The sequence below is a fragment of the Myripristis murdjan genome, chromosome 3 (genome assembly GCF_902150065.1).
Source record: "Myripristis murdjan chromosome 3, fMyrMur1.1, whole genome shotgun sequence".
Lineage (NCBI taxonomy): Eukaryota > Metazoa > Chordata > Actinopteri > Holocentriformes > Holocentridae > Myripristis > Myripristis murdjan.
The window spans coordinates 31,325,863-31,346,827 of record NC_043982.1 but is presented as its reverse complement, the minus strand read 5'-3'; the positions used below and the strand labels follow the sequence as shown (position 1 = coordinate 31,346,827).

At 42.8% G+C, this 20,965-nt stretch overlaps 1 protein-coding gene across 3 annotated transcripts in view; it reads left to right on the top strand.

The window, feature by feature from the left end:
* Positions 1-347: 347 nt before the first annotated feature.
* The window catches only part of pacsin3 (protein kinase C and casein kinase substrate in neurons 3), a 35,427-nt gene continuing 14,809 nt past the window's right edge, over positions 348-20,965 (top strand). The window contains exons 1-6 of one of the 3 annotated variants that reach the window (XM_030077833.1): positions 348-439; positions 4,891-4,956; positions 16,319-16,419; positions 17,637-17,793; positions 18,701-18,936; positions 20,113-20,268. In XM_030077833.1, coding sequence (XP_029933693.1) covers positions 16,366-16,419; positions 17,637-17,793; positions 18,701-18,936; positions 20,113-20,268 — 603 coding nt within the window. In that variant the 5' untranslated portion in view covers positions 348-439; positions 4,891-4,956; positions 16,319-16,365. Of the gene's footprint in view, positions 859-4,890; positions 4,957-16,318; positions 16,420-17,636; positions 17,794-18,700; positions 18,937-20,112; positions 20,269-20,965 lie in introns of all 3 variants that reach the window. The other 2 variants (XM_030077825.1, XM_030077842.1) reach the window with 2 other exon arrangements.

Genomic DNA, 20,965 nt, shown 5'->3' with positions numbered 1-20,965 from the left:
CACCTAAATCTGCGTCTGAAGCGGAAAAATAAGAAAATGAATAAGGAAAGGAACTTGTTGCAAGACTGGTCTAGCTGCCAGGCAACAGGAAATTACGACATGAACCTGAAGCTGATGAAGCAAATTGAGGAAAAGTGAGTAGGCCTACATCAAGAAACTCGTGTTCACAAAATAACCCCCACCATGCGCCGAACATCACAAACCAACACCAAAGCATAAGAATTTCCCTTCAGTGGCGATTTGTGGGCGCTCAACCTGTAATTGCATTTTTTTTCCCGACAGCACGTGAAGGCATCATAAAGCCGTGCAGTGGGTTTGGTCCGGGCAGGGAAGGGTTAACTTCTGTAATAGGATGAATGGATATTGTGGCGAGCAGCATCTGATTACAGAGACCTCAACACAACGACGCCAGCCAGCATCGGAGGGGGGAAACACTGAGGTGATATACCAGCGGAAACACTTTTATTTTACATAAAAAGTCAACACTGCACTTTTTAACATTTTTTAAAGGCTCAAATCAGTTTTGGGGGGTGCGAGGCGACTAAACAGTCAACCGGTGATCATGTGCTGGTGAATTTCTAGAAGACAGGCTTGAACTCGGACCATCTCACTGTAATGGCTGAGGGGGGCCGACGGGTGACTGCGAACTAAACTTCCCAAGACAAAATGTCTCACTTTGCTCAGGCGTAAAGGGGGAGTGCCAGTTTTATTTTCACGAAAGTGTCGCCCGGTTACTCAGCCGTCAGTGCCGCGGCTTGAGGAATAAAGAAGACAGTGGCGGAGGAAGAAGAAGAGAGAGAAGAAGAAGCGAGGTTTGGTTTGTTCCTGCAGGTCGGAGCGACGCGACAGGAGCTGCAGGTAAATGACTTCAGCAGTGACAGATGCCACATGTTGCCATACTGCATGCACGTATGGCTGCATATTATTACTGCACTGGCTGGAAATATAGTGAGGTCTATATAATTATAATCATAAACAGGGATGTAGTGGAAGATAAATCATCTTCCACTCAGGCTATCTACCTTTTCCCAGCTTTCCCCCTCCTTGGATTACAGTAGATTTTTTTCAAACGCATGTTCATCACTGATTGGGGATTATAGTTTGACCAGATTTTTTTTAATATATTTTACTTTATGCTGCATCACTACAGTCTAATAGCCCTGTTATTTCCCAAGCCTTTTGTAAGTTAGGGATACATGTGCATGTCAAGCTCCTATCTTGTTGAAATGAACTTGATTCAGAGGCTTTCCATGCCAAACCACTGACTCAACCAAATTTTCCACTTAGTCTTATCTAACCACAGGGTATTGAAAAGAAAAATCCAGATTAGGGTCCTCTGGGATGAAATCCTGTCAGTTTGTGGTCTCTGGCCTAGTAGGAATCTATGCAGTGGGGGTCTTTGGAGTGAAAAACTCAGGAGCTCCTGTTTGAAGTACTGCAGGATCCATGGGGGCGGGGCAGGGAGGCAGAAACCTCCCCTAGCCCCAGAGTCCAACCCCATGCCAAGCAAGTGGAATTTCATGGAAGCCTGACATATGTCAACATTGAACGTCAGCTCCCACCCTGTTTGTCAGCTCTCCTTCAGCTGGCTGACTTACCAAGTATTGCTGATTTAATTGAAACTTTATATAAACACCATAACTTGCCAGATATAAAACAGACAGCAGAGAGTGTGAGCTGTCCTGGGACACTAAAGTTATTATTGTATGTGAAGCGTGGGACACAAGTTACTGTGCAGTGAGGACAAAATAGCACTTATCTTAATTTGCACTATATGATCGTGTCTTGGCTGTTACTCAGTATCTAAAATACCAGTTGACAGGAATAGAAACCATTTCAAAAAGTCTCTCATTCTTTTCCCATCAGAATTTGCCACATATCATAATAACCCATTGGCTGACACAAAATAATTCATTGATCATTTTCCAAGTAAAGTAGTATTGCTTCATGCCCCTTTTCCACTGCATGGTGCCAACTCAACTTGACTCTACTCGCTGTATTTTTCTGATTTAATTTTCCACTGCAGATAGTACCTTGTCATGGTGAAGCCTTGCTGCTCGTTTGTGGGCGTGTTGACTAGTTTTTGCTCCTTTCTCTACCGGCGCCCTACACAAGTGTTTTATTTATATATTTTAAATGAACATGACAAAAAAAGAGATTCATTGAATTGCATTTTACTTCAAACTCCAAGGAGGTGGTACCAAAAAAAAAAGTGCCTGGTACTACCCCTGACTTTTGCCCAATGGAAAACCAAAAAAATCTGGTCGAGGTGAGCCAGTACCATGCAGTGGAAAAGAGGCATAAGGTGTGAGCTTTTTAGACTTTCCACTTGATGCAAAAACACAGTAGATTGCCTTCTGAGAATAGGAATAATCAAAAACCTTCTTTATATAGCACTTACTGGTACACAGCCTTTAGAAAATGCCTCCATACAAACAGAATGAATAGAAATAAGAGAACAACAAAGACACAAAGAATAAAAAAAAGACAACTTTAAAGGTAGAATGAGTATGGTTTGTCAGTTGCACTGTGTAAATACAACACTCAAAGCTGGCCTCTCCCTCCTGGCTAAGTTAGCCGCCGGCAGCGAGTTGTCATTTCCTAGGATGGCAATGTAAATCATTCTCTTGCTGTCCTAGGTAAGTCAACACCATTTTCACTCTCGTTGTGGAACAAGCTTTGTCCGCTTGGCGTTTTCCTCATTGGCAATTTTTGCAGCTTCCTATCGAATGTCATGCTATCAATCTGACACTGTGTGCTGTTATTTGCTGGGAGCGACACACCCACTGCCCAAAGGCTGACCCCCAGAAGAGTCCCAAACACAGAAAGACAAGAAAATTCAGGCAGAGGGCGGCGTTTGTGCAGATACACACACCAACACACACTTCTAGTGGGTCATAAGTGATGATTAAGTGAGATTATTTTGTGTATGAATCTACATGTTGCTGTTGTTTTTTTTTAGGAAAGTCCTACTCATTCTACCTTTTAAAACGAGCCGTTTGTGATCTGGGAAATTGTGTTCATTTTCTCTCTTTTAATTCTGTTGATTTTTTTTAAAAAGCCTTCCATCAACAACCTGAAGCTCTAGATTATTGGACCAGCTCAGTGCTGGGTGTTTTGTGCTCGGTTTATTTTTTTTTTCCAGAAAATTAGGGTTCCGATAGTCAAATTGGAGACAAATGTGAACACCAGAGGAAGTGGGGTTAGGGTTAATGTTTGGCAGAACTTGATAGGACATGCAACAGATTGTGCCAAGTCAGGCCCCATGCAGCCAGCGTCCCCTGCTCTGTGTAGAGCCAGGAGAGCTGGCATGGAGGCTATCCTGGCCCAGCGTGGCCTCACTGATGTGGTTTAGAAATAAGACCTTCTGGCTGGCTGGAGGCACAGCTGTGCATGGGAACAAGGCTGAGTTGTCCCTCTCTTCCTCTTAATCTCTTCTCTTCTGTACTCTGCCTCTCTGTAATCTTCTCTTATTTTGTTTTCTCTTCCTCTCTTTGCCTCTGTAAGAGAGAACTCAGATGTAATGCAGTCAACAGGCAAAATCCACACTGCAGGCGAAGCTGCTGTCAGTAGGCATTACAGAAGATTATCATATAAAATACGTTTATGTTCTGTTGTTGAATTAATTTGAACAGACATATTGTATCTGCGTCAGTCCCCGACTGCAGTGCGTATCTATGGTGACAGCTGCCTTTGCCTCCATCTGTCCTCTCACTGCTCTAAAATATCTAACCGCTTTCAAGAAGCAATGCTTGTTTTTGCAGCTTTGGTGTCCAAAACTAACCAACTGGATCCACAGTTGTTTTCCCAGTAAGAGGATGGGCTCTGTGAAGCAACAGCGACTCAAAACTGGAACTGGACTTGGCACAGGGTCCCAAAGTCATATATTTACCTTTTAGAATAAATCAGTTAAAAGTTTGAATTCAGTGCGCACAGATCTCTGCCAAAACAATTCTTCAACTTGCAGTTACAGCCGTCGATGAAATTATTCCTGTCACTTACACAAGTTAAATCCATGTCTTGACCCTGCAAGCATTCCCTCACGATTGGGAATCAAGTCTCTATCCGTTAGTTTCATCGTTGTGGAAAACAAACAAACAAATAAGCAAACAAAATCATCTTAACAGAGCAAATCCCAAATCTTGATCATCACCAATATTGAAGGTGTTGCTCCTTGACCCAAGACCTTTATGTCCACCACATGTCATCAGAATTGATTATTGAGCTATACTGTTCACTGACAGAGAAACAAGCAAAACAGAACCTTCTTGGCAGAGGTGATTGATAAGTTTAAATGTTGAAAATCAAAGGGGTGATTGATAAGTTTAAATGCTGAAAATCAAAGGGCTGATTGATAAGTTTAAATGTTGAAAATCAAAATGCAGCAACAGATTTAATTTGAACCGGCAGCAATTATTGATTGACTCGTGAAGTCCTGATGCACTGATGCAGTTCTGACTCGTCCTCTGTCCCCCTCCCCGCCCACTCATTTCCAGGCAGGTAATTTTAGAGGTGTGAGGTAACTCCTCTGACCTCCTCTCATAGGGCCCGCTGGTTTCCAGCCGTCTCATTAGCCCTCCACTACAGGGTCCATGTGTGGCATTTCACTGTGACATCCAGAATGTGCCACCTTGAAGCACTGCGCCCTATAACAGGCAGCAAGTAAACCTGGCTGCTCGCTCGTGAACAGGCCGTCTCTGTGCAGTCGCATCAGCCCGCCTGGTTCTGGGCTGCAGGCACGGCTACAGGGAATCTAACCGCATGCTGCTGGCTGTACCGCTTTCTAACAAGCCTCTCTCTGTTTTTTCTCCCCGCTGTTTTCTCGATCCACACATCTATTTCTGAGGGACCTCTCTGCCTCTGTCCATCCCTCCTCTCACTCTCTCCCAGGCCCTTGGAGACATAGGCTGTCTTCCGTTTGGACATCTGTCCATCTCTGTTTTCATCTCTGATAAGGTAAGTCTCCGCTGTCGCCTTGCTGGGCTTTACTCTTCAGCGATGCCTGTCTTTGTTTTGGTCTGTGCCCGACCTGTGTAGCGTGTAGTTTGTGTGTTATTAGGGTTGCAGAGTAATAGTCCATTTTGTGCTTAGTGTGCTCCTGTAATGTCATAGTAGCATAATAACATTCAAAGGTAAACAGACATGCTGTGACTTTATTGTGTTACGGGGTAAGTTTTTGTTTTTTGCCTCTGGAATTTGGATTTATCATCCATCCAGTATCATCCACATCGCTACATCTGTAAACAGCTGCTACTCGCTGTATGCTGATCCCTTAATACCTTGATGTTGCGAGTTCTCAATTGATGGTATATTTGTGTTAAGCCTTGACATTGCTGCCTATGAAGACGGGAAAGGACAGCAGTTGATCCTTTCAGTCTCTTCCCTCAGTGTGTGTGTGTGCTAACCTGGCATTGGTGGTGACACTGGTGCCGGAACAGCATTAAGAGTCAAGTCCTGTTGGCCATGCACAGCCGGGCACTGGACTCTGGTGGGTAGGAGCACAGAAACAAGCCTAATAAAACAGCTTGTGACCATTTCTCAGGCAAGCTCATGAAGGGCTGTGTTTCAAAATGACACAAATGATTCTCCTTAAAGAGAAGTGGCAAGCAAATGTCATAAGTAGACGTCTAAGTTCTCTCTTTAATTGAACCCATACCATTCACACAAGCAGCTCAAGCTCTGTCACACAGCCAGCGGCAGAGCAACAATGGCTGGGCCTGGGTTCAAAAAGTAGCTCAGAGTATTTCAGCTGCCATAAATGTTTTAAGCTCATGTACACACTCGAACCCGACCTTCTCAGGAATGTAGCAAGTAGCAGAAGAGCTTATAAGCTAATGTTGGTGGAGGCCACTGCTAGCCAGCTAAAAGCATAGCACAGGCCTGGTTGCAGCAAAACTGTTGGTATACATTAATCAGATTAATGACCGTGGGTTTTCCAGTGAAGCTTATGAGGTCTGGATCTATCCCTCCTCCCCCGTCATCCCTCCCTTCCCTGATCTTGCCCCCTCCCAACCCATCCTACCCTGACCCACTTCTGCATAAACTAACAACCAGAATCTCTCTCTCTCTCCCTCTGTCCCTCCCCCACAACCCCTCTTATTTCTCTACTCAGCCTGTAGCAGATGCAAATCTCTCTAGATTGGGTTGAAATTAATGGTGCTCTTAGGGCTTGTGATTTTATTAATTTAGCTGGTGTGTATGTGTCTGTGTGTGAATGTGTGTGCCTACATCTGTGGATGTTTGTATCTTATGCCCATGTAGTTCTACTTTATTTGTGTTAAAGCCTAACCAGCTGCGAATAAGTTGTGTTGTCGAAGGTACATCAGAAAGTACACGTGTATGTTTGCTTGGCCTTGAGGGCTCTCAGTGTGCGACCACGTGTCACTGAGCCGCCTCCTCCCCTCTAGTGTCCCAGCACAGGAGCAGATATGTTTGTCTGTTTCTCGTGCCTGCTATTTGGAGAAACAGAGCGTCATTCGGCCCATCCCAGTATCCGTTTGTCTTCTCCTTCACCTCCCTCCACGTAAAGGCCTGTTTTTCCTCTCGTCTTTCAGCCATCCCCTTCTTGGGCCTTCCATCCTTTGCCCTTTTTCAACAGTGCTGTTGTGTTGTGTCAGTCAAGCCTGACACTTTACAGGCCTTCAGCAGTTTGTTCTGGATCAGGGGTCAGCTTGAGCTTTTAGATGCCTTCAGGTGGTTTGTGGACTAGGTGGGCAAGGAGACCAGATTCATTCAGGGAAAACAAACAGTGAAAATTAAGGGAGAACCCTTGAGAAAATGAGGACATTCATAAGAAGCATGTTAAATGTGACTTCTTGGATCTTATAATAAATCATGTTAAAAAGTTGCTTACACTGGATACCGATGGGTAGAGGGAACAATGCCCATGTCTTTCTATCCAGATCACTGGACTTAACATTTGGCAGATTGAATGATGGCTAGAGGGTTGACATTGTTTCATTATAATGTAATTGGGAAGGACAAGAGGGTCCACCCCTTTTAACCCTTTAAAGATATTCCTCTCAGTTCATAGTCCACAGTAATTTCATCTGAAACATGAGAAAAAAAGAAGGCTCTGTCTAAGTATCGCAACGTTAAAACAACTAGTTTAACGTAAAGCTTGGTTCCTCTTAACCACCAAATGTCTATCTACACAAAACAAATTGTAATTTATCTAAAATGTAGTTAACAGATTTAGGATTACAACTTTAAAAAATGACCACCTCTGCTAAAATACGGGATTTTTAATAATAAATTTTGATTTACCCTGTATTGTTTTTATTTTTTTTCCAAAGAAGAAGCATACAAAGAAAGTGAAGACAGTGCATTACAACTTTTTGATGAATGTCTGTTTTTCTCAGACAAAAGTCCTGAAAAAGTGTGTGAAGAGTGTTTTGTGAATCTGTGCACTAGTAGCAGCCCAGTTAGCCTGCTGTTAACCCCACGGCCCGAAGGTGGGGGTTTCATCTCCCGGTGGGTCTGTTACACTCCTCTCAGCCTCCCAGGGAGTTCACTTTCTTCCAATTCCCAAACCATCCAAAACACCATCCTCTGTTTTACAACTCAACTAAAACAGCACACCTCTTTTCCTACACAGGCCTGGAAAATATGACAAAGTATGGAAAATGTTTCAGACACTTTTCAGGACGGTAAAAATATTGGAAGCATCAGACAATATTGTATTCACTCTGCAGATTCACTGAGAGGCCACAAGTTTATTTGATTTTATGAGCTTATATGTGTAAAACAGTGATCTACTGTATGTGTCTAAATGTCTAACTTGGGTCCTGATTTTTAATAGACAGTTTAGGGGACCATTGTTGTTGTTTTTTTTTTTTTTGGAAACTTATTCATATAATGTATTTATTAAATTAGTTTTATGCCCAGCTGCACAAAAGGGGTTAGATGTTTGATATATCAAAATCAAATGCTGCAATCCATGATAGCTAACACCTGCTTTGACATGAGCTAGTTTACTAGCTAACTGCTTCAGTATATACTGGAGCTACTGTGTGTGGAGATCACAGCAAGGCTCTGCTAGCTAGCTATAGTGGGACAAAATCTTACCTTTAAATGTGAACTTATCTCCTGAGATCCATTCATTTCAAATACATTTTTAAGTGGGGAGTTTGTGAAATTATAGATTTTTGTTTTGATGTTGGGCCACACTTGCTCCTCCACGTTTCCCTGAATATGGCCACTGTGGGAATACAGTCTAATGTGTTATTATGTTTTTTATGGAAACTAGGACAAAGTCAAGAAACTTTGTCAAAATTTTGTCCATGGTAAGCAGTGAAATCCCTTCTCTGTGTTGGTCTTATATCCCATTGGCCCCGAGCTCCAGCAGGACTCTGCCCTCCAGGATGCACTGAGCTCCTCGGTGTGGAGGAGAGAGTGGTGGTGGGGATAAACTGAGGGGGACTGAACCTAAGTTCATGGTCAGTGACCAAGGGACTGTAAACATCCTCTGACGGCAAATACTCTCACACACAAACTCTCTTTCTCCCTCCCTCTCTCCCTCTCTCTCTCTCTCTCTCTCTCACACACACACACACATAAACATATAGACAAGGCCACTGGAGGATGGGAGGGTTCTGTCAGTCTGGATGGGCATTACATGGCCACTGCATTGCACTCAGCGTGTTTTTTCCCCAAACCAAGGACACCACACTGATTTGATTCAGTCCATCTGTTTATGGTTCTTATCCCTTCCAGAGATGTTTTTGTTATGAGTGTGGAAACATATAATTGCTACATGGGTACTTGAGTCGGGGGAAGGAGTGAGGGGAAATGATGTCGGGGTCAGATGTTGTTGGAATAGAAGATGGGAAGAAGAGAGGGTAGAGGCCTTGTCCAAAACAAATGTGTATCTGACTGAGGAGAAGGCACACACAGCTTGACAGCTGAGGGTGTGTGTGTATGCCTGTTGGTGGTCATGCATTAGCTGCTAATGTGCATTTTGACCTTTTAAGATAAAACAAGAAGTGTCCATTTTCAGGGGTGAGAGTTCACTACTTGGAAGAGCAACTACAGTCCATGTTTTCTGTATCGGTAAGGTTCGCATCATACAAATGTAAGGAACTGGATTGTCACAGATTAGCTGCTGAAACGCATGTTAGACAAATGAAGCTCAGTAATCCAGGGGGTTCACATTCTAAGGTAATATTTTTGGCCCAGTTCTGCTCGCTGTTGGTAACTGGCCAAGGTAGCAAACTGAAGTTAGTGAACTAACGTTAGGTAACCAATTCAAGCAGTTTTTGTTCTGGAGATTGCTAGTTAATTTGATAACTGACAGGTTAGAGGATACACTGTAAACAATGTAAGCAATGTGGTTGATTCACATGGTGTTATTCACATCATAGTGAATGAGATGCATGGTGCAGACAATGAATCCCCTTCATTTCTGCTTTCAAAGTCTAGTCAATAATTCAGCAGCTGTGAATCACTTGTGATCTGTTGTTCTGTAAGTGCAGTTGGAGCCAGTTGTAGCTCTGTAGATGCTGTGCTGCAGTATTACACAGCAACAGAATCCAGCTCAGTGTGTATTCCAGGGCAGTGACCTAGTCCCCCGGCTAATGAGGTCTACCTGTTGGTCTGTCTGTGTGTCTGCTGGGCAACACACAGACAGACACTAATCCCTTAACTGGTGGCTGCTAAAGCTGTGCTTAGGCTGTCTGACTGTCCAACACACACACACACACACACACACACACACACACACACACACACACACACACACACACACACACACGTGCACTCTCAAATGGATCTCATCATGGTGACCTGGTGTGGTCCCATAATGGAAGTGTTATGCCTTTGTTTGATTAAATTTGATGAACAAGGTGCTGGATACCCAAAAGTGATCTTTCATGAAGTTCACTAAAGGGCCTTTGAGGATAAATTTCTCTCTTTTATGAACCTGTATCTGTATTTCTGGCATAGGAATTCATGAAATACGGCCAAATTAGCCATGTGGTGGCTAATGAATTTTGATGAATTTTTTGTTTGTTTTTTGTTTAAACAAAGGTTTTGTGAATGGGCCCTGTCGTTCTAACTGGCTGCTGGGTTTGTGTGTTTCTAATTCTACACCATGACAGTGCTGTATTGAAAAACTGCTGCGATTGTATCTATGTGTGGGTGAGTGTGTGTGAAGAGGCACAGTAGATAAAGCACATTGGCACATTGTGGTGCTTCAAGTCCAGCAGTGCTGAGCGTTTTCAGCCGGGTGCCTTGACAGTAGCTCGCTTCTGACTTTTACACCAGCGCCTGCACACTTCCAGCCGATACGGAGGTAACACAGGTGTAAGCAGACCAACCCAGCTTGCTTTCAGTGAGCCACACCCAGATACTAACACACACACTCTTAACACACACATGCCCTGCAGAATATTGGAGCAGTAATTAGCACGTCACGGCAAAGTGAGTTTGTCATTCTCAGTCATGTTGTAGCATGCTCGTGGCAGATGCCTCCGCTGCGAGCATACTTTTCACTCACCTGTGAAACACATCAGAGACACACCGATATATCAGCACACAGCATCGGTGTTGGCTGATTGCGGCTTTAAAAAGCAATACTGGTATCAGCCCAAAATTATTTTTAACACTGATATTTGGCTGATTGCAAAGTTAGAGCTAGTGTGACTTTTTTTTTCTCATTTTTTTTTTGCACTCAATACAACTCTAAAATTAGTAATAGATTAAAACATTGTGTTTTGTTTAAAAAAAAAAAACACACAGAGCTTGCACTTGCGCTTACATTACAGTTATTTTAAAAGTGCATATCGGTATCTGTAGTAGTATGGGCCCTTATGGTGGGTATCAGATATCGAAATCCACTTCAAAAAACATTTTGTTCCATTCTTAATGCACACACTTTGTTAGGCCTCTCTCTGTGGTGCGTGTGTGTGCGTGTGTATATGTATTACATTTTAACATATTCACATTTGCTGTTAGCCAATAGCTCAAGTTAGGCCATGCCCTCTCCTCTGCCCTTTGCTGGTCTGTCACGACAATAATAGTCTTTCAGTCAGCGTTAATTGCATGAGCTTTGCTTAGACTCGCTCCCACAGGTTCCCTACAGTGCTCACTGAGGCTAGTGCTTCTATTTTAACATCAACCTGCTCCCAAGCTACTAAAAGGGCAATCTCTGCCAAAGTCTCTAACACAGGCGTGAAGATCCTGTTGAACCTCTCTACTTATGTCACACAAAAGGTGTAGCATAAAGCAAAAGGTTGACCAATCACAACTGAGCATGAGGTGGGCTGAGACTTCAGTTAAGCACAGTACCGCTTGATCTGTTGATATAAAAGTTTTCCCACAGTGCAGTTGAACTTTTCGTCTTCTGTTTGAAGTTGATTTTTGCTGTGGAAAACAAAAAATCTAGGTCATGAGGTGACATAATGTACCCTAGACAAGAGCTTCAAGGGACAGTGATTGACAGCCTGTCCAGGTGATGAAAATGTTGCCACCGGGATCGAGTTAGTCGGAAACAGCAAAAGACAGAGGAGAAAATTCCACAGACCTCAGCTTATCTTGACACATAGGCCTTGCAAGACAGCTACAACAGCACAGATCCACAGCTGCAGTTTTTTTTTTTTTTGTCTGCTTGGCATTTACAAAGGAAAGAGAACAGGTTTGAGTGAATTGTGCAATGCAGGAAGGAAGAAAATTAGACCAGCATTTGAGAGAAGACGAATACACTAGAATAACATGAGACGACACTAGAATACACTAACACTGCCAGTAACTGGTTGGTTTAAAGGAAGAATCCACTCTAAAACATTTTACCGCTGTCACAAAACTACACTTAGTGAAGTAGCATCACAGAAGACTAGATATCATCTGGGATTTTGGATATCAGAATATTGTGATATGGCAAAGTGATGCCTTTGTAATTTATTTATTCATTTATTTGGATCCCCATAAGACACTACCAAGGTGGTAACTACTCTTCCTGGGGTCCACATAAGTAAACATTACATCACAACACAAATATCACGCCCTAATGCAAAAAAAGATAAACACAAACATACATAAAGTGATGTAACAGATCACATAGACTTCCAATAACAATAATTAAACCGATGATCAAATACCAACACTCTATTAGGAAGTAATCAAATATATAATAGGTAAAACATTTAATACAGCTCATAACAATACAGTGTAATTAAAAACAACAGTAAAGTGAACTAAAAAGACAAAATGACCCAAAAAGGTTCAGTGGTTTTGAAGGCTGCATTAAAATAAAGAAATACAGTTTTCTGAACGTATTAAACTGTTTTAGATATTCTGTTGTTTTGGCTTTATCTGCTTGATCATCATATCCACGTTAGTATTAATGATGAAAATATTTTATGAAAGCATAAACAGTCATCGTTACAACATCATTACAATATTGAGGCATTCAGTCCAAAGTATTGTAATATTTGAGATTTTCGATATCGCCCAGCCCTGTTTCTGGGTGTGTTTTGTTTTGTTTGGTGTGTGGTTCTTGTTCTTTTGGTTTGCAGGCCAAACAGAGCCGTTGTGATGTCATGTCCACATATTTCCGGCACACCTACACTGGAATTTCATAGCAATTTTTTAAAATCTGAAACACTAATTTTAAGCAGTGACACACGGAGAAATCCATCATAGAAGAGGCAGAGAAACCTTCTCTCGCAGTTTTCCATGTTGGTCTTGTCCGTGTGGAGCAGCTCTCTGGCTTTCAGCAGGGTGCTGGGACCCCTTCATACAGAGGGTAGGCTGCACACACCCAGCCTCGAGTAGCGGCTCACTTTTCCTCCCTGGTTGTTGTGTCTGGCACAGGAAGTTGTCTGGCCTTGACGGAGGTTTTCATCCAATGGGAAGGCAGCTGGGAGGAAGTGGATGTATAATGTAAAAAGAGGTGAGGTCATGGTGAACCGTGCACAGGGTTCACCAGCAGATCCACTGAAGTGCTGCACAGCTGAAGAAGTCTGCTCAGCACACGTTGAGATGGAAGTACTATTCTCTGTCTAATCCAAGGACACGCGTCACACTTCCTCAATCTGTAGCTCAGCTGCCCGTCTGCCTTGGCAGCATTTACAAGACATGTGAGTTTGAGTTTTGGTCTGGTGAGAGACGTGAAAGAACATCCACCCTTGTTAGTATGATCCAGTAACATCAGCCTCGTCAGTACATCAACTTTCCACTGCAAGCTCACATTATTTGCATGTGCTGTATTCAAAATAGAGAAGCTTTGAAACTTATTTCACTGTATACCATTTCAGACTACATGTGATTGAAAAATAAATAAGATAATAACAACTTACCAGTCCCTTTTATGTGAGCATTATGCTCCTCTTCAATGAATTTCTGATTCCCATTTTGCAATAATTTTATACCTTAAATATGTTGAACCGTAAAATGCATCAAAATTTGTGGATTTGTCATGACCGTAGTGCGACAGGTGCGTTAATGCAACAATTGTGGCAAAAGATTTTGGGTTGATGTTATAAATTTGTTAAACTCTATTTTATGTGAAGACTACAATGTGCCCTACAGTATGTTTAGTGGGCAGTGAGGTAAATTGAATCAGGTTTCAAATGATGCAGCAGCTGATTGGACTGGCATGTCCTCTGGGTGAAGAGGACAGTATTCATCTACTAGAAAGTGAGGTTTAAACTTGGTGAACTGGCTCTCGATGGAGCAAGTGGCCACTTGAAGGTCCTTGGACTTCAGCGATTGTTCATTCAGTTTTCTTTGTGTTTTGTTGTATTAAGTATGTAGGTCAGCCAGTGAATAATGAGGGATTGCTTTTCTCCTTACATCCAGATTGCTCCCTAAAATAAGTTAAATCTAAGCTGAAATAACATGGACATGATGTTTGTGTTGAAGTGACATGGGGTTGATATTTATTTATTATTTATCTATTGTCAGTCAGCTAACATAAATTGAACTATTGGTTGTAAATAGGTTTGCTCTGCTCTCTCTGCCCCTGGGTATTTTCAGGATGGTGGTGCTGGCACCCTGTGTGGGTCCCCAGGCTGCTGCCCCTTCTCAGTGTGGTTGTGTATTTGTATATGTATGTATATATTTGGGAAAAAAGAAGAAGAGAAGAGAGGAGCTGCTGAAAAAGAAGAAAAACCTGGAGACACACAGGGTGAGATGAGCAGATGCTGCAGCACCGGAGCAACCAGTGCACCATTGACAGTCAGCAGAACGCTCTCAAACAACAAATTGCCAAGATCGAGGAAACAGAAGCAAAACATTTCAGCGAAAGAACTGAATAAGGATGAGAGGAAGCAGTAGGAGATGAGCGAGTTTCCTGCTGAGAATTGCTTTAGAAAGTAGGCAGATCAAGCGCTCGTCTGAGCCGGTCAGTATCTGGACCCTCTAAACTCAACCTCTCATGTTTCCAAATAGCACCGGGACACAGTGGGACTTCCCTGCCTTCCTGAGAGTGACCAAAGTCTGCAGCTGCTGGCACTGAGGCAAAATCAGGAGGTCAAATTTTCATAGCGCTGCGGTGGCCAGTAGTAGTTTTTTTTCTTTCTTGTGTGTGTCTGTTTTTCAGGACCCAAGAAAAAAAAAATATGTTAATTTAAAAAATGAATGAAATCTGACATACACTATGTTTTCAGTGTTTGAAATAAGTTAAAAGTGCAGTTTCATGCTCTTTTGGTCAGAGATTTGCAGAACAAGCAGGGAACAGATGATTTTAGGCTATATGATGGAATATTTATTATTTATTAACAGCTTGGAGAACCCTCCCTCTTGTATGTCATACACAGGATGCACTGTCAGTGAAATTGTACTGTTTAATATGCAAAACATTTAAACCCTCAAACTGGGCTCATGGCATTATTTTGTGAATGACAAATTTAAAAAAAAATCCATCATAGCACACTTTTAACTGTAATAATATGTTGAGTTATTAACAATCTATTTTTTGATGTATCTCTTTGAAGTATTGATTTTCCTTTTTTTGTTATTTGGTATGTTTTTTCATACGCAAACAGCCTGACCTGATGGCACATTCAGATATTTTCAACAACTGCAAGTTATTATCAGCGATGGCTTTGTACAAATGTTTGTGTATCTGGTCGGATGAATGAAAGCCATTGTGTATGTACAGAGCTCTCTGACATGGATTCCTGCTTTAGTAATGGAGCGGATGTGTGTGACAGTGCATCAGTGTTTGTCGGACACAGACGGTCCAGTTGTGTGCAAAAGAAAAACCGGCCAGCAGTGTGCAGAAAAGGGCCTTGTGGGCAGCGAGTGGTGAAGACTCACCGCCAGGCTTTCTGCCCCATGTTCGCTGACGTGGAGCTGCAGTTCGCCTGAGGCCAAAACACATGCACAGACAAGTGGAGACTCAAAGGTCACAGTTTGATCACTGCAGCAGACGGTGTCTATTTTTTCAAAAATGTCCCTGAAACCTGCGGGTCTCAAGGGTCCTATAACTGATAGTGGCAGTGCTGTTATTTGAATGAGTGTTTGATAAACATGGCCTGGCTGGTGGCAGTTTTCTGGTTTTCACTACTGTGATTGGCACAGATCAGCGGGCAGCGGGCACAGGCAGTCGCTGCTGGCGAAAACAAAAACCCAGAGGTGGAATAGTATTGGTGAGGGCCTATGTGTGATCAGGTGGGAAAGAGGCTCGCAGGTGCTGGTGGGTGTGAGTAAAATGTGCAGTTTCAGGCTGGTGAATCCCATCGACATGTTTGCACATTGACCCGTGTGGATGAACACTTGTCACTGTGAGATGATAACCTTGTGACTCCAATCATGATGACTTTCATGTTTTAAGGGGATGGCTTGGATTTATTGACACAAGGTGGCAATGTGGCCCAGTTTGAGTTCCTCACCAGGAGTGTTATCAATGCTTGGTCGCAGCTCCTGCAGCAACAATTCATTTTGAGGGAAACCTCAATGTCCATTTGAGAATAAATAAAGGTTGAATGAATTTTAGTAGCATTTAGAGTAATTTCAGGTTTTGCAGAACGCAATACCATTACTACTTACTTTACTTAATTACTTTATCACGACGACTATGTATTTCAGCCGATAGGTATCACAAATGTTTGTAAAGGCAGGCTGCATGGCTAGGCGCTGTATTTTATACACCTGTGGCAATGGGAATGAATGAAACACCTGAATTCAGTGATAAAGAGGTGTGTCCCAATACTTTTGTCCATATAGTGTATGTGTCTGTCTGATCACAAGGATCAAATTTCTGATTGCACTGTGTAAAATAAGTGGCAGGTGGATGCAGTATTTGCTGTGTGTGTGTGTGTGTGTGTGTGTGTGCATGTGTGTGTGTCTAACCCTCTCTCTGTCTCTCTTTGTCTAGTTTTTTCTGCAGCCGCCACCATTCCGTGCTGTAAGGGAGACCCCAACATGTCTTCCAATGGAGACCTCAGCGACCTGGGGAGCTCTGACAGCTTCTGGGAGGTAGGAGGACACACACACACACACACACACACACACACATACACGCATGTGGTGTAAGAATTTTGAAGACCTTCATTAATGGAATTCTTCCCCTAATCCTTATTTAAACCCAATCCTAACTTCAAACTTGAATCATTTTCTAATCTTAAACAAAGTAAATCTTAATGTTAAAAGATGAGTTCAGTAGCTTTCAACCCAGGCTGTATTCAAACATGAGTAGAGAAGCAGTGAAATATCCTCACTAATAGGAGGATTTTCTCATCTTTCCAAGCCTTGAGAAATGTAGAAGAAACACACATGCACACACTAAGGCCTTTTGCACCTTTCATGCTCATCTCACATTATGTGATTATTGCCAAAATGTTGTTTGCTACTGGCAGTGTTTGTAAGACATTGAGGTTTTTCTATGTGTAGTGCTGCTTAGAAGCACTTGTGAAAGACTCAGTAAGGTTACCAGTGCACTTGGGAGACTTAAACACAGCAGCCAGCAGGTAGCCTGATGCTGCAGCTCTGCACTGTGTTCTGTGATGTTTAGATAGAGACACAGACACATAATGAGTCCCTGCTGACTGACTCCTTGGCTTCAACTCCTCTCTCTCTCTCTCTCTCTCTCTCTCTCTGTCTCTCTCCCCCCCCCCCCCCCTCTCTCCTCTCTCTCTCTCTCTCTCTCGCCCTCTCTCTCTCTCTCTCTCGCTCTCTCTCTCACACTCGCACACCTCCTCTCACCTCTCACAGTCCTCTCTCCCATTATCTGGTTGCCTTTTCCTCTCTACTTTCTCAACATCTCTCTGAATCACAAATGACCTTGCTTTCACACACATACACAAACACTGCTTAGAACCTGTCCTTTCATAAAGCAGATTCCTGATCCCTGAAACACTGTACCCCTTAAAAATGGCTGCTGGTGATGTTTTTGCATTCCATTTTGTTGTTTGGTGGTTATTTTTAATCATTCCTGTGTATAACTGACCAAAAGCACACAATGTGAGGCGATGTGTAGATATTTCCAGCAGCCGCAGTGAAGTGTGATGGCAGAAGATGTTTGCAGTCTAAAACACCCAAGGGAAAACAAGTGTTGGTGTCAGTCTTTCAGAATCAAACAAGAAATAGCTTCTTTTTAGAGCTGAAATGCCAGCTTCAGCAGTCATACAGGGAGAAATCAGTCATGGAAGAGCCAGAGATAACCAGTTTGATTTTATATGTGTGTGTCTGTACAGCCGGGGAACTACAAGAGGACAGTGAAGCGGGTAGATGACGGCCACCGCCTGTGTAATGAGCTGGTCAGCTGCTTCCAGGAGAGGGCAAAGATAGAGAGGAGCTATGCTTTGCAGCTCAGTGACTGGGCCAAGAAATGGAGGAACACTGTGGAGAAAGGTGATGACAATACCCTCTGATGTCCCTGGGTGGGGGACAAAAATATTTGCCAGTCATTTAATCTCCTGTTGAAATCTTTTTTTCTGCCTAAACAAGTTATGAAAAGTGGTGAAACATGTACAACTGGGTTGAGATTATTTCAGCTGCTACCAATTTAGCTTGTTGCAAGACTTCTCCAGAGTCAAGTGAAATATGGCAAATTATTCCAATACTCCAAAAAATGTACCTAAATATTGAACCTTGATTTTAAAAATACATCCTGAAACAAGCTGATTGGCAAAATTCCAGTTATTACAACCTGAGTCTTATTTTCACATGGGTGGAGTCCAGTGGCACCAGCTCAAAACGAACCTGTCCTTTCAAATACAAAAATGCATGGAGTGCATCAAACAGACCATGTGCATGAATCCTTATTTTCTATGACTTTACTATCACACTAGTTGATACACATATAAATATAAAATAACTGTGTGTAGACACTGTAGCATGCAACAAAAGTAACCATGTGCAGTAATATTGCAGAATGCCCATGGGGTAAAAAAAATAATAAAATCCATATCCATATCTTTATTCTCAGCCAGTCTTGCAAGATGGAAAGCCAGTAGCTCTGTAATCCTATGGGCATTGTAATTGCCAGTTGTTTTTAACATCAAAATATGTACGTTTTGATAATTTTGTTAAAATTGATTTGGATTCTGTTATAAAGGTGTGTCTGGCTTGGTTGCCATATCCTCAAAATGAACAGTGTTGCTGAGTAAAACAGTGTCAGACACTGTCAGTTTAAGCTGTAAAAAATCTGAAATTTCCTTTTAACGGTAGGAACTATACAGTGCCTCCTCCTTTTCAAAACCTCATCATTTGGATAGCTCTGGGTGCCGACTAACAGAACACCCTGTTGTCTCCCCAGGACCTCAGTATGGCACACTGGAGAAGGCGTGGCATGCCTTCATGCAGGCAGCGGAGCGACTCAGTGAGCTTCATCTGGAGCTGCGGGAGCGGCTTGCCGGAGAAGACAGCGAGAAGGTGCGCAACTGGCAGAAAGACGCCTTCCACAAGCAGATGATGGGAGGCTTCCGAGAGACCAGGGACGCTGACGATGGCTTCCGCAAAGCCCAGAAACCCTGGGTCCGCAAGCTGAAGGAGGTGAGGGCTGCCTGAATGGTTCCTGATGTTGATTAATAGCATAAACTGTGCAGATGTGCACAGAAAAGGTACGTGCACACCGTCAGTTGAATAGGTTGTATTCATTGTGTATGCAAAGCTGCACATATAGCCATGGCGTGCATTTGGGTTCATGACAGCGAGTGGGCAGGTCATTTTCCAGGTCTGTATTTGTATATAATTGACTTTTATGCAAATGAATACATCTAACATAACATGCTTACTTCATGAACGTCTGGTCAAACTTTCAAGCTAGTCGTTGCAGAACAAATCTGAGTTAAATATCAGCAACAGCATTGTGTATTTTTCACCTCAGATGTTTTTAGAAACATATCTCTGTGTAATGTTGACGTGCAAAGCAAGTTAATGAATGAACTGCCTTTTCTGTCCAGTCTGAAAATGTAGAAGCAACCGCCCTCTCACAGGGTGTCTATCCAATCAGCTGCAGTCTTTTGCAATCCTATAACTTGTTGTCAAGGGGGAGTAAAGCTTTCTGTAATGATAGAGGAAACTAACCCGCTCATTAGCCGGAGCATTTTGGGTTTGTGTTTGTTTGCTGGATTTAATGTGTGCAGCCCATAAACCCTTGTGTGTATCTGGCTTAACAAGGTTTCCATCCAAGTATGTTTGAGACCCAAACTTGAACTGTTGATGTATGAAAATTGCAGATTTCAGTAAAATCTCCTTACTCTTACTCTCTTTCTTCATTTAGAGAAGTCTTTTTTTGTCAGCAAAGGAGTTACATGATAATGACAGAAATGCATATGTTTCATAATTAAAGACACATTGACCTTTGCAGTCAGACTGTGTGTAAAATTTGTGTCCTCCAATGTACTCATGCTGCTGCACCCACTTTATAAAGCATTTATTGTGGTTGTGTGGCCATTTAAGTCGGTGCATTAGAGTATTACCAGTTGCATTTCTTGGTTTTTGTCTCTGGATAGCTTGAAACATGATTTGCGGTAGCTGACACCAAGTAATAACAACTTGATAAATAATGCTTCTCTCCATTTTCTTGTGGTTGTGTTTTTTTTTGCGACTGAGCTATGTTCACCACCCAGAAGTGTATTCATTTGCAACATTCTGGCAGAACAGCTAAAACTGTATGGTTACTAGGTTCATAGATCCATGAAAGACTAAACTTGTGTGTGTGTTCAGGTGGAATCCAGTAAAAAGAGCTACCACCAGGCCAGGAAGGAGGAGCGGACAGCAGTTACCAGGGAAACACATGCCAAGGCCGACCCATCCAAGTCCCAGGAGGAAGTCCGCAAGTTCACCACTCGGGTGGAGCGCTGCAACCAGGAGGCCGAGAAGGTACTATTACAAACACGCACACACACACACACGCTCACAGATACACACACTTCCACATCTTCCAGAGTGGGTGTGTTTGAGACCAGCAAAACATGCCTGTGCTTTTAAGACAAACATGACCAGGCTTGTGAGCTGGCAGGTGTGTGCTACTGTCTTTACTGCACTCTGGCTTTGCGATACAAACCCGGCCACAATGAAATACTTAAGAAGGACGGAGATCATGACCTCTAAATAGGGAACTGCTCAGACACATTCACCTTAATGGATAGCCAATACCTTGAGCCATGTGAGGCAGACGAGTGAGCTTCAGCAATGAGGTGGTTGTTTGTGGAGTGCCGAGCCAGAGCGATAAAACCCGATCTGAGTACTCAAAAAGGGCGAGGTGGCACATTAAGGACACAATGCTCACATTTCACATATTCATCAGGGCACACACCACAAAACACTAGCACCTTTCAGCAAACCTTCATCAGAGCAGTTGATTTAAGAAGCGGGAGCATTGTATCCACTCCTTTCTGCCTCAGATTATGGCTGCACTACCTCGTTCTTTTTTGCAGTCGTCACATAGGAGTCAGTACAGGGACTCAGCATTTAGGAATTTTTGGCTTAAACCAGTTGTAGAACTTGCTCTAAGGACTCGGTGTGTAGCTGTGTGTTTTTGTGGACGCACATCCTCATGTGTTTAAAGGTGCTCTAT